The sequence below is a fragment of the Pelodiscus sinensis genome, chromosome 23 (assembly GCF_049634645.1).
Source record: "Pelodiscus sinensis isolate JC-2024 chromosome 23, ASM4963464v1, whole genome shotgun sequence".
Taxonomy (NCBI): Eukaryota; Metazoa; Chordata; order Testudines; family Trionychidae; genus Pelodiscus; species Pelodiscus sinensis.
The window spans coordinates 14,732,452-14,747,326 of NC_134733.1; the positions used below are offsets into that span (position 1 = coordinate 14,732,452).

Below are 14,875 nucleotides of genomic sequence, written 5' to 3' on the forward strand. Positions count from 1 at the left end.
AAGCAAAAAAACCAAAGTAAAACCCCAAATCCTCACTGACGTGGCCCCCAACTGAGGAGGAAGCCACTCCGCACATTCCCCTCCCATGTCAGAGCATGGGAGGGCCCAGCCTCGTAGATTGTGTGTGCTCTAGCCCCACGGTGGGACAGCGGCGGGGGGGGGAGGGGGGGAGAGAGAGCTTCCCTATCCCAGTTCTAAGGACTCTTTTCACACCTGCCTATGGCTCTTCAAGTGGCAAACGGTGGACTAGCTAGCACCGGTGGGGGAACGAATCTGTAACCAGTGCCACCTACTGGCTTTCCTAGCAGCACCCAGCGTGGCCTCTCAGGCTGTGTCTAGACTACATGCCTCTGTCGGCAGAGGCATGTAGATTAGACAGATCAGCAAAGGCAAATGAAGCCGCGATTTAAATGATCGCGGCTTCATTTACATTTACATGGCTGCCGCGCTGAGCCGACAAACAGCTGATTAGCTGTTTGTCGGCTCGCCGCTAGTCTGGACGTTCCCCCTGTCGACATCAAAGCCCTTTGTCGGCAGCCCCGTTATTCCTCGTGGGATGAGGTTTACCGGGGCTGCCGACAAAGGGCTTTGATGTCGACAGGGGGAACGTCCAGACTAGCGGCGAGCCGACAAACAGCTGATCAGCTGTTTGTTGGCTCAGCGCGGCAGCCATGTAAATGTAAATGAAGCCGCGATCATTTAAATCGCGGCTTCATTTACCTTTGTTGAACAAACAAATCTACATGCCTCTGCCGACAGAGGCATGTAGTGTAGACGTACCCTCACAGTCACTACTTTGCCAAACCGCCTTTCTGTGCCCCTCCCCCACTCATTTCAGCCCCCCTCCGCTGTGACCCCACTGTTGTCTCTGGACTCTTGGGCCTGATCACCACTGAGGGGGTTGGGACCGGTGGTCGTAGCATCCGAATTCCATCTGCTCCGTGGTTATTCAGTATTTTCCCTTTCTCCAGTGTCTGCATCCTATCAGAGCCTTTATGACCATTCCTCCTTCACCTGTCATCTCCCCAGCCCCTGTATAAACGCTGACCACGAAACCTTCGCTCCATCCAGCCCAGCTCCCTTTCACGACCCCTCAGTGCCACTGCAAAGCTGGTCAGAGAGTCATTGATTGGATGAGGCCGAGCAGTACCTCCCCCGCAGGAGCGCCCCTGTGGCCTCCCCACCCCAGTGCATAAGAGACGGAGAGAGGTCATTGAACCTGAGGCCTATGGCTCTGCAAGGCAGGGCCCTGGCTCCTGAAATCCTATTCCAGCCTTGCTGAAATGCGCCCCTGGCACAAACACGCTGACTTTTAGCCTTGACATCCAAGAGGACAAACTTGCTTGACGCAATCCAAGCCAGGAAGGTTGGAACTCTGCTAAACAAGGGCCACTTGGATAGCCTCCCAACTTCACTGCTGCTCTACAGATCGCCTGGGGAGAAGTAGCCAATATGGATAGATTTACCCGGGGAGAGTCGATGGGTCCCCAAACCCCTGCCCGTCCTTCCAGAAAGAATCCCCACTGCTAGCCGAGACTATTCGCCGCCTGAAGAGGTGCTGCCCTGATTTCTTCTGCTTTGGGTCTGCCCACTAGGAAGAGAGTTGTCTGTGCCACCAGCCATCAACTTCCAGCCAAAGGGGGACAAATGGCTACAATTCCTCTTGGAACACATCCCAGTGAATGCCACTACCCAACTATCCATAGGAGCCAGCGTAGCAAAGTGACACTGCTGAGCTTGCAGGAGCGAGGGGAAAGCGCTACACTACAGGGACTCTAGCAGCATAGGTGTTGAACTAGGTCAGCGGGGGTGTGGGGGGGACAGAGGCTGCAGCACCCCCTGGCTTGCAGCAGTTTCCTTTAGATACGGGCTTCACGGTTTGTTTCAATGGCTTTCAGTAGCCCCACTGCACAAATTGTTCCAGCCCCCCGTATTACATGCATAGCTATGGTGGCAAAACTCTAGAGCAGCAACGGGCAGCCTAGGCTAGTGAGTGGGTTGCATGAGTGGCCCTCCTCCATCTCTGTGAGCCGCAAGATTGTCGGAACCAAGACGGTCTCCGGGGACAGGGCAGTTTTGCTCCCTGCGCTTGTGTGCCTAGAATTTGTGGGGAGGGAGGAGGGTGCCCATTGCACTGTAGCCGCGCTTTGACTGGAAGCAGAGGGAGCACACAGCTCTTCCAGTCAGTGTTGTGTGTGATCAGCACCCACCTCCCTTCACGTGGCTTTACGGGTGTGTCACTTTAGTAACCCCAGCAGGAAAAAAAAACCCTGGATGGAAACCAGTGAAATTCGGCAACACTGCTCAGGGGCGACAGTAAATAAAACGTCTGACAGACCCACAATGGGCAGCATCCAGCCCATGGGCCGCAGGTTGACCACCAATGCTCTATAGTGTGGACACAGCCTACACTGAAGGAAGGGATTGGAACGCCACCCCCCCGAGCGACGGTAGCTATATTGACAGAAGCATTCGTCTGTTGAGTGCTTGCTACACAGGGCATAGGTCAGCATAGCTACGTCAGTCAGACGTATGGATTCTTTTAGCCCCAATTCCCGTTGTTGTGTTTGACCAAGCCCAAGGCAGTGAGCAGAACTGAACCAGCATGCACAGGGCCTAATTCTGCCCAGTGCAACAAAATGCATATCATGCTGATAATAGATTATGTGCCTGATTTCAGTGCTATGTCCCAGCATCCTACTCCATGCCAGGACTCTGCCAATGGATCTAGAGATGTTGTTCTGGAATCCAGGCTGCAAAGAGTTGTTTTATTGCCAAAGGGTGAGGTGCAGAGTTGTCTCTCGGCCTCTTCCTAGCGGGCCCACGGGACGTGTCTCTGTCTGGGCCACGGGGGAGTGTTTAGGTGCTGTGCCGTCCTTCGATGGCCTGCCGTCTGAAGTAACGGATGGCAGAGAGAGTGCCGAAGTTTGCCAGTAACACTGGAAAAGACATTTCCAAAAGGAAGCTGTAGGATTATTCTAGAACCCTGCTTTGAGGTCTAGTCAGAGCAAACAGGTTTCAGACCGTAAGTCTCTGCTTATGACTCCCTTTTTTGCTGCATGGGTTGTTCAGGCTGGTGTCTGTCCTTAGCACAGCTAACGAACCATTTCTCTGCCCAACAATGGCACTTTTCATCTCCAGAGGGCAGTGCACATTGCAAAAAATGAATGAATTTAGCCTCACAAACCCCCTTTAACCTAAATAAAAACCATTGCACCCACTTCCCAGATGGGGAAGCTGAGGAACAAAGCTGAGCACAGCCTCAGCCAATGAATATAGGGGTTGTGTTAGCTCCACCCCACGGGGTGAATTTCAAGTCTTGTGAGTTAGTGGCAGAGTTAAGCAGGGAACAGCAGGGCTCCTGATTGCTCCAGCCACCTGGCAGCAACCTTCCACCCTAACTGCTGCTTCCCAGCCTCAGCTTAAGGGCCAACTAATTAACCCTTTAAGGGCTGGCATCCAGTTCCAGCTCTCTGGGCTGGCAGATCACAGCAGCGTCCAATGTTTCCAACACCAGCATTTCACTGGGAGATGAGCAGTGGCAGGCAAAGGTGTAGGTTTCCCCATCCAGGCTTTGGCACCTTAGAGAACACTTCAGAGGTTAAGTGTGAAGGTATGATAGGATCAAAAGAGGTGATAATGTCGCTGTCTGGATATAGGACAGGGTTGGTCTGAAGCAGTAGGGAGGAATCCCTTGCGCCTAACTATAATCAAAGTCACCAGCAGCTATGGGAGAGGAAATGCAGCGTGAGATAGGAATCAGGTCCCTCCTGGGGGGGAAGAGAACACTGGAAATGTGGCAAACTGAACATTTTAGAAGGCAGGAAGATGCCCTGAAACAGTAGGGAGAGATTCTGCTCCAGGGTGTATGATCTGCCCAGCGTTAGCAGGTAACCAATCGGTCAGCCTTCCAACACTAACACCAAATCCCCCACACGTCACCCCTCCCCTTCTCCTCTCCTCCATAGTCATCCCACCTACCAGTCTTCCATGCGTCCGGAGCCTGCAGATCTGACGTCTTCACAGCCCAGGATGCAAAGGCAACAAAGACCAGGCACATGTCCTCCTGCGTGAGAGCTAATGGTGGGTGAGGCCTTTCTGCAAGAAGAACAACCTGAAGCTAAGGACCAGGTGTTACTAATAATACTCTTACATTGTGGTCACTTCAGCCCAAAGCCTTTCTGGTGTATTTAAGCCTTAGATTCATTGTCTTCCCCCCCTCCCCCTCCTTCATTCCTTCGCAAGGTCCAATGCTTGCAACTGAGCACAGACAGCCTTCCTGTATGCTGTGTCTACACTGGCATGAATTTCCGGAAATGCTTAAAACAGAATAGTTTTCGTTATAAATATTTCCGGAAAAAGAGCGTCTACATTGGCAGGCTGCTTTTCCGGAAAAGCCCTTTTTCCGGAAAAGCATCTGTGGCCAATGTAGACGCGCTTTTCCGGAAAAGAGCCCCGATCGTCATTTTCGCGATCGGGGCTTTTTTCCGGAAAAGATTACTGGGCTGTCTACACTGGTCCTTTTCCGGAACAGTGTTCCGGAATAAGGACTTATGCCTGAGCGGGAGCAGCGTAGCTTTTCCGGAATAGCAGCTGATTTTGTACAGTAGAGCGTCGTTGCTTTTTTCAGAAATTCAAGGGCCAGTGTAGACAGCTCGCAGCTTAATCTGGAAAAGCGGCTGATTTTCCGGAATAAGTGGCCCAGTGTAGACACAGCCTATAGGTTCAGCCATGATTCCCTTCTTAGAACATTTGGAGAACACTGGTCCATTTCTGGAAGAAAGGTCCCCAGAATCTTCTCATTCGATTGAGTTTTAAATAGCTCACCCAGTTTTCAGATTTGTTGGCCAATCAGAAGCTTAAAAGTAGCTTTTAATTTGTGTAGAGAAGAGACGTGACACTGTGCTAACTGGGAATCTAGCAGGTCTATCTAGCCAAGTTACCTAGCTCCTTTTACTATGGGATAAGAGTATCTCGTAGTCTCTAAGGGTATGTCTACACTACCACCCTAGTTCGAACTAGGGTGGTTAATGTAGGCAACCGAAGTTGCAAATGAAGCCCGGGATTTGAATTTCCCGGGCTGCATTTGCATCTTGCCGGGCGCCGCCATTTTTAAATGTCCGCTAGTTCGGACTCCGTGCCCGCGGCTACACGCGGCACGGACTAGGTAGTTCGCGAGGTGTACCGGTAGTTCGGAATAGGAAGCCTAATCCGAACTACCTAGTTCGTGCCGCGTGTAGCCGCGGGCACGGAGTCCGAACTAGCGGACATTTAAAAATGGCGGCGCCTGGCAAGATGCAAATGAAGCCCGGGAAATTCAAATCCCGGGCTTCATTTGCAACTTCGGTTGCCTACATTAACCACCCTAGTTCGAACTAGGGTGGTAGTGTAGACATGCCCTATTGGATTTATCCTTGCAACATCCCTCTGAGGTTAGAAAGTGGCATTATCCCCATTTTACATCCAGGAAACTGAGGCACAGGGAAACTAAGTGTATGTCAACACCACACACTAAGCCCAGGTTCAGGCTCCGCTTGGAGCTCAAGACCCCTTCTCTCCATCAGGCTAACTTGGTTCCAGGAGCACTCAGCACCCAGTTCCTAGGATGCTGCTGGGGTAGAGCTCTCTGTGACTCAGACCCAAGCCCAGTGTGGACACAACCTAGGGTACATACCCAAGTCAGAAATTCTGTGCAGTTCAGTAGGAATGTGTTAACGTTGCTGAGAGACCTGGCTCAAGCAAGTGCAAATGCAGGTTTACTTTGCAGTGTGGGCTGAGAGAGCCTGTGTCCAACAACCACAATGCAGTGCAGAGATACCTTAAGTGACTTGCCCAAGGCCACACAAGAAGTCTGCGGCAGAGCATGGGGACAGAACCCAGGTCTCCTGAGTTGCAGCTAGTGCCCTATCTACCAGGCAAGCTTTCCTCTTGGAAAGAGGGTGATCTAGCTGGACTGGGGAGACCTGACTCTGCTGATGGTTTCACCACCTGTTCAAATGGGTTAATGAGAAGTAGCCATCCTTGGAAAGTGGTTTGAGATCCATGGAGCTCACTAAGCACGGTTATTAGTTCTATGTGAAGCCTTCACTCCCCTACTCTCCATCATGGCTATCGGAGCTTCTGGGCTGGTCTCCAGGGCTTAAGACAGGCCTCTCTTTGGACCTCTCACTCTGTTGGATTCCCCGTGCTAACAATTTTCCAGGCATGTTGCAAGAGGGTTGGTTGGTTTGCTTGTTTAATCAGGTTTTTAATTAAAGCCAGTTTTATTAATTAGCTACCACCAACGCAGTCTTTTCTCCAGGCAGATAAAGAAGCAGCGCTTTGCAACATCCCCCATTGGGATGGCTCAAGATATATTTGTTTGTTTTTAATATGCTGTAGCTTTAAGCACAGTATAAGCTTTTAAATAAATACACTGGCTGTGCTAATGGGTCAGATTTCCTCTCCTCCTATTCCCAGCCTCTCTTACCCACTCACAGTAATAAGCAACGCCTGAGTAACCTTTAGAGGCTCTGGCGGGTGCTTATTAAATTAGCTTTGATTCTAATGTTCTCATCTATTTCTGCACGGGTAAGTATGGGAAGGTCCCAGGTTGCTTTTCTCTCTGCCAACATTATGACTGTCACAGCTCAGGCTTACCGGCTCAGCAATCATCGTGCTATCTTGGTACGCGTATTGTGACGCAGCGAAGCTGGATTCTGAACTCAGTTGGGCCCTGTCCACAGTTGGGTTTAAACACACTTGTGGCTAGCAGATTTCTAGCTTGGTTACCCTGACCAGTGTGGAGAAGGTCAAATCAGTTGTCGCTAGTATTTACACACTATCTTCCTTCCAAGTTCTCTTGCTTAGCATGTGGGCAAGAGTTTAGTCTTGGAAGAAAAGCTTGTGGTGGTGTTAGTTTGGGTTGCACACAGTTCTGTTTACAGGGAACCAGGAGAGTTTAATTTGCACCCAAAACAGAAAGAAAAAGCAAAGTCAGTTCTGGAGGTAGAGTTGTCCCCTGGGAGTTGGGCACCAGTGTTGCCTGCATGCTGTTTGTGACCACCTCTGCTCCAGGACTGGTGAATGTACATTAGTAAGGCAAGTTATACACAGCATAACCCCAAACTTCAGGTCCCTAGGAAGCTGACCTGCACAGGGCTGACACCTGCTAGAATGTTAGTGGTGGAAGAGTCAACATCCTAAAACAGTTGGGCTTTGTAATACCAATAGGATCAACTCCCAAACAGCCCTACCTAAGTCCAAGGCTGTTAGGCAGTGAGGGAACATGGTTAGTGTATGATCTGAGTGCCACAACGCATGACCAAGCTATGCTTTCATCATGCCGAGGGATTCCCAGTGTCACGGGGCATTCCATAGGCTTTATGAAAACATGCTTATGAAGATGAATATGCTATAAGTGGAATATGCTTTATGCAAAATACCCCAGGCTATGTCTAGACTGCAGAGTTTTTCCGGGATACCTGAGGTTCCAGAAAAACTCTGCCGCGTCCAGGGAACATGTCCACTTTTTCAGAACAGTTTCCAAAAAAGCAGGTGTGTTCTTTCAGCATCTCTGTATTCCTCTCGGTGAGAGGAATAAGGGATGTTCCGAAACAGGAGTTTTTTCCAAAATTTGGCCCCTTGTAGATGGGCCAAATTTCAGAAAAGCCTCTTCCGAAAAAAGCGTAAAAAGATATGCAAATTGTGGTTCGCAATTTGTGTATCTTTTTCCGATAAAACTCTGCTGCCTAGACGTAGCCCCATATAAGATATCACTGGAAAAGTGATAATCTACTGAATATGATTTTCCCATTTCTATGCATCTATCAGTCCTGTATTTGCAGTTAGAAACATGAAGTATAAGCTGGTGTTACTAATGTAGTCATGCTAAGGGCCATTAGTTGTACTTAAGGAACTTAATGGCCTAATACTCAAGACAATGATCTGTGAATAGACTGTTTTTTTCCTGTAAGTCTGGAAGAAGGCTGTGTGGCTGGTCCTACCAAGATGTGTGGCCATGTAACCTAATGCTGGGACGTATCTTGGAGGCTGTACTTTTCCACTGAAAATGAGGGAAAAGTTTAAAGCTGAACACAAAGGGTTTCCATCTTTTGCAAAACCAGTTGTCGGGATCCCCCTGCTTACTACCCAAGATGATGATTGGAAACATCTGTGACTGAACGGGGGGGAAGGACTGAACCCAGACAAGGAGGCTGTTCTATCTGAGTGAGATATTACATGTAACCAGCTTCTAGTGCAGTACGTTTAGCTTGCGTGTTCTGTTTTGTTTTGCTTAGTAACCTGCTTTGTTCTATCTGCTCTTATGACCACTTCAGTCCTATCTTTTACACTTAATAAAATCACTTTGGTGTATTCATAAACCCAGTGTAAGTAACTGTTACTTGGTGAGGCAAGGTGTCTGTGCATCATTTTTTACCCTGAGATTACCTTGTATAAGACTTTATACAGAGCAAGGCGGATTTATCTGGGGGTCAGGTCCCATTGGAGCTGTGAACCTGGGTGCTGGGGCAAGTCTCCTTGGCTGAGCCTTCCCAGATCTGAGCTGATCTCAGCGTCTACTGCAAAGGGCTGTGACCCCATCTCGGTGGCAATGTGGGAGGAGGCCAGAGGGCCTGGCTCAGCAGGACAGAAGGTTGAGGGGTGCCCAGGAGGGAAGGTAGGTGAGCTCAGTGGTATTTCAGCACATCAAAGGACAGGCTCAAGGGAGTCTCTCTGATCAAACCCAGGTTGTAAGCCCTTCCTCCAATGTGTTTGAAGATGAGGCTCAGGCTAACTAAGAGGACAGAACTGTTTGATTCGTAGCGCAAGGTCAGAAAACCCAGCACATGGGGTTGGGGCAGAGGCAGTACAGGATCATTCTGGGCCTCGGGAATCCAGCACTGGTTCTGGGCAGCAAGAAGGAACCAGCCGGGGGCAGGATCAAACATTTACCTGCTAGGACAGGGGCCATGCCTAGATCCTCTGGCTGCAGCTCGATTCTAGTGGGAAGCCTCAACTGGAGAAGTGGGAGCCTCTTTCTGGAACCTCTTGGTACCGGGGCCGCACGATTGCGGGGGCTGCATCTGACCAGGCACGTTGGCTTTCGCAGGAGGGATTTCACAGCCATCATGGCTTTTCTTGCCTCCCAGGCCGGCATGCTCAGGAAGATCTCCCCCCAGCTCCTCCTGCCCCTTGTTCCGTCGTCAAAGAAATGTTCGTAAATCTCCGGGATGGAGAGAACACCGGCAGGTTCGCCGGCTGTGGCCAAGCCCGGCTCCTCTCGGCTTTCGCACAGTGACAAGGTTTGCACTAAGCTGCCGCTGGCCCTGTCTGGCTCCACAAAGGTCTCTTTGCTGCCTCCTTCCCAGCTTTCTTCAGGGTCGTTAAAGAAATATTCGTACATCTCAGGCCCGTACATTTCGGGTACCTCCTGCTCCTTCTTGGAGAAAGAAAGGGGAGTTTCCTCCACCCGTCCCTGGTTGTTCTTGGGCTCCTGGGTGTCACAGAAAAAATAGTCACACATCTCTGGCCAGGTCAGGGCAGGTGTGGCCCCCTCCAGAGAGTCCTCAGCTGCTGAATGAAGAGAAAACATCCTTCTTAAGAGCCCAGGTCTCTGCCTTCCATGGGCACCATCTTCAACATCCCCTCCAAAGGCCTCCTTGTTTCCAAGATGCAGGGGTTTCCCTGTGGTGCTCTCACACGCCTCGCTCTGGGACTCCTTGGGTGTGCGACTCGGAGCCGACGGCGCATTCTCTCGCACACCTGAATCAGTTGCTTGCTTTGGCCTTGCCCCTCTGGCCTGCTTCACTTCTGGGAAGGACTGCGTTGCTGGACCTTTCACCCCCTTGCTCCTGGGAGTGCTGGCCGCCTGACCTCCCAGTACTAGCCCTCGCCCCTCATCCCTGAGCACACCACAGGTCCAGGTACCATATTGCGAAGCTTCATCCTCACCTGCCAGTCCCTCAAGAGCCGGTTTGGCTGCTGTTCCCTCCCCTTTGCTCTCTCGCAGTAGGGCAGAGGGGGTTAAAAACTCCAAAGCTGGAGCCAGGGCCCCATGCGATGGTGTCACCTCGTCTGTGGGTGTTCCCTGGTGCTCACAGCTCTCCCCCCAGTGCATAGGCTCCATGACAGCCGGAGAGTCTCCAGGGGAGCCCGAAGCAGTCCAAGTGTGACCTAGACGTCTGCGCTCCTCTGGATTTTCCTCAGCAGGGCAGCTCTTCCCTGCTATCCTGGAACACGCTGGCTGCAGGGGCCCTGCAGATGGATTCTGGGAAATGGCACTGTTTGAGTCGGGCAGCCTGGCCGCTAAGCAGACAGGCCAGTTAGCCTTTTCTCCCGCTGGCCTCTCCACCCCTTCTGAGGCAGCAGTTGCTGGAGAGCTTCCATCCGCTGCATGAACTGGTCTTTCAGACTCTGCCTTCTCTGGCCTGCTTTGTAGATGCACCCTCAGTAATCCCCCCGGCTGTAGAGCTCCGTCTGGCACACCCCCTCCTGCCCGTGCGGCTGCTGCACGTTCTGCAGTCTGGCCCAATTCCTGGCGGAGGCTGTCTTGGGGCAGGAGCAGCTTCTCCAGAGCAGGGCTGGCTGGGCCCATAGACCCGGCCTCTGAGAAAAAGGGCAGCTGCCCGTCCTGGGTGCTAGGCCTCAGCGCAGCCTGATGGGCATTTCCAGGCTTGTCGTTCTCACACAGAAACCTGCTGACTGAACCTACATCCATTTCATCCTCGCTGCCCGACAGAACTTCCTCCCGGGCCAGGCGCAAAGGCCAGGACGGAGAGGTCTCTCTGAGGACACCACGCTGGGGGTAGTGTCCTGTGCCAACAGCCGGCGTGCAGCCTGCCCTGACTGTGATCAGCCGGGTGGGGCGGAGGCTGTCGTCCTCGCTGTCCCCTTGCTCAATGTCACTGAAGCACTGCTCGTCTGCGCTGGCCAGGGCAGCCGGGATCAAACTGCACTCTTCCGAAGCCAAGTAAAACTCTGCCCAGTCTCGGTCATTCAGCTGGATGCTGTACTCGAAATTCTCCATTTCTGCAGGGGCAAAGCAAGGGGGCGTCAATGAGGAAAAGGGCACTGGGAAATTGTGCCCAAATGCCCTCAGAGCTGGGGCCGAGATGCCACTCGTGGGCTGCCCTTAGGGTTTATGGGACCTGCCCAGTACTATTAAACTGGTGTCTCTGTGCTGGACAGAGGCCTGAGCAGGGAGAGGTGATGTTTTAGAGATGGGATTTTATAATCTTCAGCAACACACGAATGAAACAGTTTTAAAACAGATTTTAAACTCAGGTCCTGTCAACTAACACAGTAAATTCAGAAACGGACAGCGTAAACCTGGGCTTGGCAAATGCCTGTTAAATGGATTCATTACCACTTGAATGGCTCTGTCACAGGTTCAGTGTTCTGCTCATAGCTCTGGCTGGCTTTTCCACTTTTAAATGAACTAGATCCTCTCTGGAGGAAGCAGAGCCAGGGACCAGGGATAGGAAGAGGTAGTTCAGTGCACATCCAAACCCAGTGGTACCCTACATTTTTGGGTGCCCTATGCAGCTGCATATTCTGTGTATGGGCAAGGATGGCCCTGACCACTAAACCCATCCCACAGCCCTACCCTTTCCCCTCCGGTTTCTTCACAATTCAGCTGTGCTGCTGCCATTCCCATTCGCTTGCTGCTGAAACCAAGGGGACGCTAAGATCTTGGCATATTCATCCGCACAGCAGTTGCTGCCTCCCTGAAGGCACCTTTGTACTTAGGGTTAGGGTTACAGCATGCATGACACAGCTAATACCTACAGCAGCCTGCCAGGGGCACGCTACCTGAGCAATCTGCAGCAGTTACATAGTGGAGACAACCCTCTGCTTTCATGCCCCGGAAGCTTTAGTGCAGCCCGGGATAAACTATTCTAAAATGCCAGTTGGAAGAGGCACCCTCTGCTTTCATGCCCCGGAAGCTTTAGTGCAGCCCGGGATAAACTATTCTAAAATGCCAGTTGGAAGAGGCACCGTCTCTGTTAGGATCAATTATCCTAAATGCCATGTTAGATGCAGGTTGGGCTTTTCTAATTTTATCTGCATCAGCATTAGGGGGCAGCCTCGGAGCTACTGCAAGAGATCAGAGGAGCACAGACGAATTTCTGTACATCTGGGGTGTTGCAGGTTCTTAACTAGCTCAGTGCTCAGTGGATCTGAGCTTAATGGATGGGACAAAGTGTCTTTTCAGGGGCAGACTCCTCTGTGGCCTGCACCTACCTATTTCCATGCACACCTTCCACCACCCTTCTTTACAAGTCACTGTACCTCCTTGGCTGGTATAACAGCTCCACTGACTTCACTTTACACCAGCTGAGGATTTGGTCTCTTGCGCCTGCCTGGAGGCGTGATGAGGGGCAACATTGCCACCGGAAGGCATTCAAGCTGCAGAGGTTTTGCAGAGCCCCGGCTGCCTGGCGCGTTTGCTGGGGAAAGCACTGACCCTGAGGCAGTGGGGAAGCAAGCTGGGGGTCAGAGAGCAGTGAGCCGCAGCCGGCGTGCAGAGCATGCGTAGGTATCCTACCTGTGGAACAATTTAAGTCGGGGAGGGAGACATGTCCAGAGTGATGCAGCGAAATCTTCCCTGCGCGACATGGTGCCGTACCCTTGACGGGGGCATTGAGGGCCAGACTTCACAGCGGCTCCATTCATCCGCCAAAAATAGCCCCCAGCCTGTCATATGAAACACCAGCCGTGCCAAGAGCTCTCCGAGGGCTGTGCTATAAATAACTGACGGGGAGAGGCATACGCTTGCCAACCAATGGGTTTCCTAGTTCTTGCACCTACAGCAGGGTCCCGTGGCCACCCCCAGATCCATAGGCCCCATCTGTTCTCAGGGTTGGAGTTACACCCCTGTAACTGAAGGCCGCGCAGAACACCGAGTGCTCAGTGGGAGACAGAACTCACAGGCGAAAGAAGCCATAGGGCAAAGCAAGGATAGTAGTGCTCATTCCTCTGGGAATGGCAGATGCACACATCCAATGACAATGACTGAGGCAAATAGCTCAGTAGGTTAAACCAAGGAAAACGGAGGTTGATTCTGTAGGATAATGGCCTTGAGAGTTATCAACGCCCCAGGCTTCAGGGCATGACCCGTCTGGCTAGGGTCTTTCTAACCCAGTGCTTTTCAATCAACGGGACGTGACCCACAACTAGGTGGTGGAATGTCGGGCGCTGGATCTCGTTGCTGTTGGGGGATCAGGTGACCAGTGGGGATGCTAAGGCAGCTGCCTGCCTGTCCTGGCACCGCAGACTGTGCTGTGCCCTAGAAGCAGCTGGCAACAGGCCTGGCTCTTATGTGGGAGGGAAAGTGCACAGTGCTCTGTGCACTGCCCCTACCCTGCCCACTAGCTCCGCACTGCCGTAGGCTGGGAACCTGCTCCTGGCTGCTTCTGGGGCGCAGCATGGTCTGCGGTGCCAGGAGAGGCAGGAATCTGCCTGAGCGCCCCCGCTGTACTGCTGTCCTGAAGCCGCTCAAGGTCAGCCCCTCCTGCCCCAGCCCTGACTCACCCCCAAAGCCAGAGCCCCTTCCTACGGCCCAAAGCTCTCCTCCTCAGCCCCACCCCACAGCCCACACTCCAGTCAAATGAGGTTGGGTCGTGGGCAGCAACAATTTTCTTCAACTGGGTCGTGAGGAAAAAAGTTTGAGACCCGCTATGTTAAACCAAGGAAAACAGAGGTCGATTCTGTAGGATAATGGCCCTGAGGGTTATCAACACCCCAGGCTTCAGGGCCTGATCCGTCTGGCTCTTTCTAAGACACGTATCAGTGCTAACAGATGACCAGCAGGTCACCACACATGGCCAGGGACAAATGTCCTCGCTCCCTCAACACACGGCGGCAGTTCTGCACTAGCTGCCGACTTAGGCAGCCAGGATATACAAAATGGAGGTAGGGAGGTGAGATGACCAGGCCACCCAGCAGGGCTGTGGCAGAGTGAGGGAGAGAACTTGGCTCTCTTGTGTCGCTCTGCACGATGCCATACTGCCTTCCATTTCACACCCGCGGGGTCCGCAGGCCTCTGCAGGGCACCGAAAAAGATGGCAGCAGGGGGAACATCCCTGCAAGTGTAACAGTCTCTATTGTCCAGTGCGTAGGACCAGGCACGCTGCGTCTGACCAGTGGTGCATCTCGGCCCGTTGCTCCCATGCAGCATTGGCCATGCACTCTTACATGCTTGGGAGCAGAGTTATCCCTGGGGCGTTTGGCTTTCAGCAGGCCAGACGCCAGAGATGGGTGGCAGAGGCCCGGCTGAATACCAGGCAGACTTCATACGCCCTGGCCAGGAGATCCCAAGGAAAAGGCCAGTCTTGGGGAGTTTTTAGCCCTACCTGGTTGCTAGGCGTATGGCTCCAGAACACACACAGCACCGCCACAAGCTGTGAGCAAAACCAGGAGACCCAAGCCCCACTAGAAGCAAAGGCCGCCTACTCCCTCTCCTGTGTGCTCTTATACTGTTCGTGGGGAAGAGGCTCCTTCTTGTGGTGCCAGGGAGTCACTGCAGGCACACCAAGCTCACGCGCTCTGGAACTGCTCCCAGGGTGGTGGTGTAAACACTGACCAGAATCTGCTTCCTTTCTCTGTTCTGTGGGCTGACGCATGCTGGGGGCTTGTCAAGCGGAGAAAATATGGAAGGAAGGAAGGAGGTCGACTGTCTTCTGTCCCTATCTGATTTTCGATCTGGCTACACCCACCTCCCGCCACCCCCACTCTTCCATAGACCCAGAAGGGAAATCCATCAGCTTCCCTTTCTTGGCTTCCTCTCTCTGACTCCTCCAGCAGCCAGTCAGAGGATGTGTTGGGCTGGGCCTTGCAAACCACAGCAGCACAGCACATGAAAGGGAAAGGCGCAGTGAGAGGGAACTGAAAG

At 52.4% G+C, this 14,875-nt stretch overlaps 1 protein-coding gene across 4 annotated transcripts; it reads right to left on the minus strand.

Moving 5' to 3' along the window:
* Window positions 1-701: 701 nt before the first annotated feature.
* On the minus strand, window positions 702-14,431 carry PERM1 (PPARGC1 and ESRR induced regulator, muscle 1). 4 transcript variants are annotated; one of them, XM_075906346.1, is made up of 4 exons: window positions 14,337-14,431; window positions 8,935-11,010; window positions 3,982-4,066; window positions 702-2,939 (listed from the first exon to the last, which is right to left on the minus strand). In XM_075906346.1, the coding sequence occupies exons 2-4, from the start codon at window positions 11,006-11,008 to the stop codon at window positions 2,813-2,815; spliced, it is 2,286 nt and encodes a 761-aa protein (XP_075762461.1). In that variant the 5' UTR covers window positions 11,009-11,010; window positions 14,337-14,431; the 3' UTR covers window positions 702-2,812. The 4 variants fall into 4 exon arrangements, with proteins under 4 accessions (XP_075762461.1, XP_075762460.1, XP_075762462.1 ...); XM_075906345.1 differs by lacking the exon at window positions 14,337-14,431 and adding an exon at window positions 12,530-12,704; XM_075906347.1 differs by lacking the exon at window positions 14,337-14,431 and adding an exon at window positions 11,588-11,675.
* Window positions 14,432-14,875: the final 444 nt, after the last annotated feature.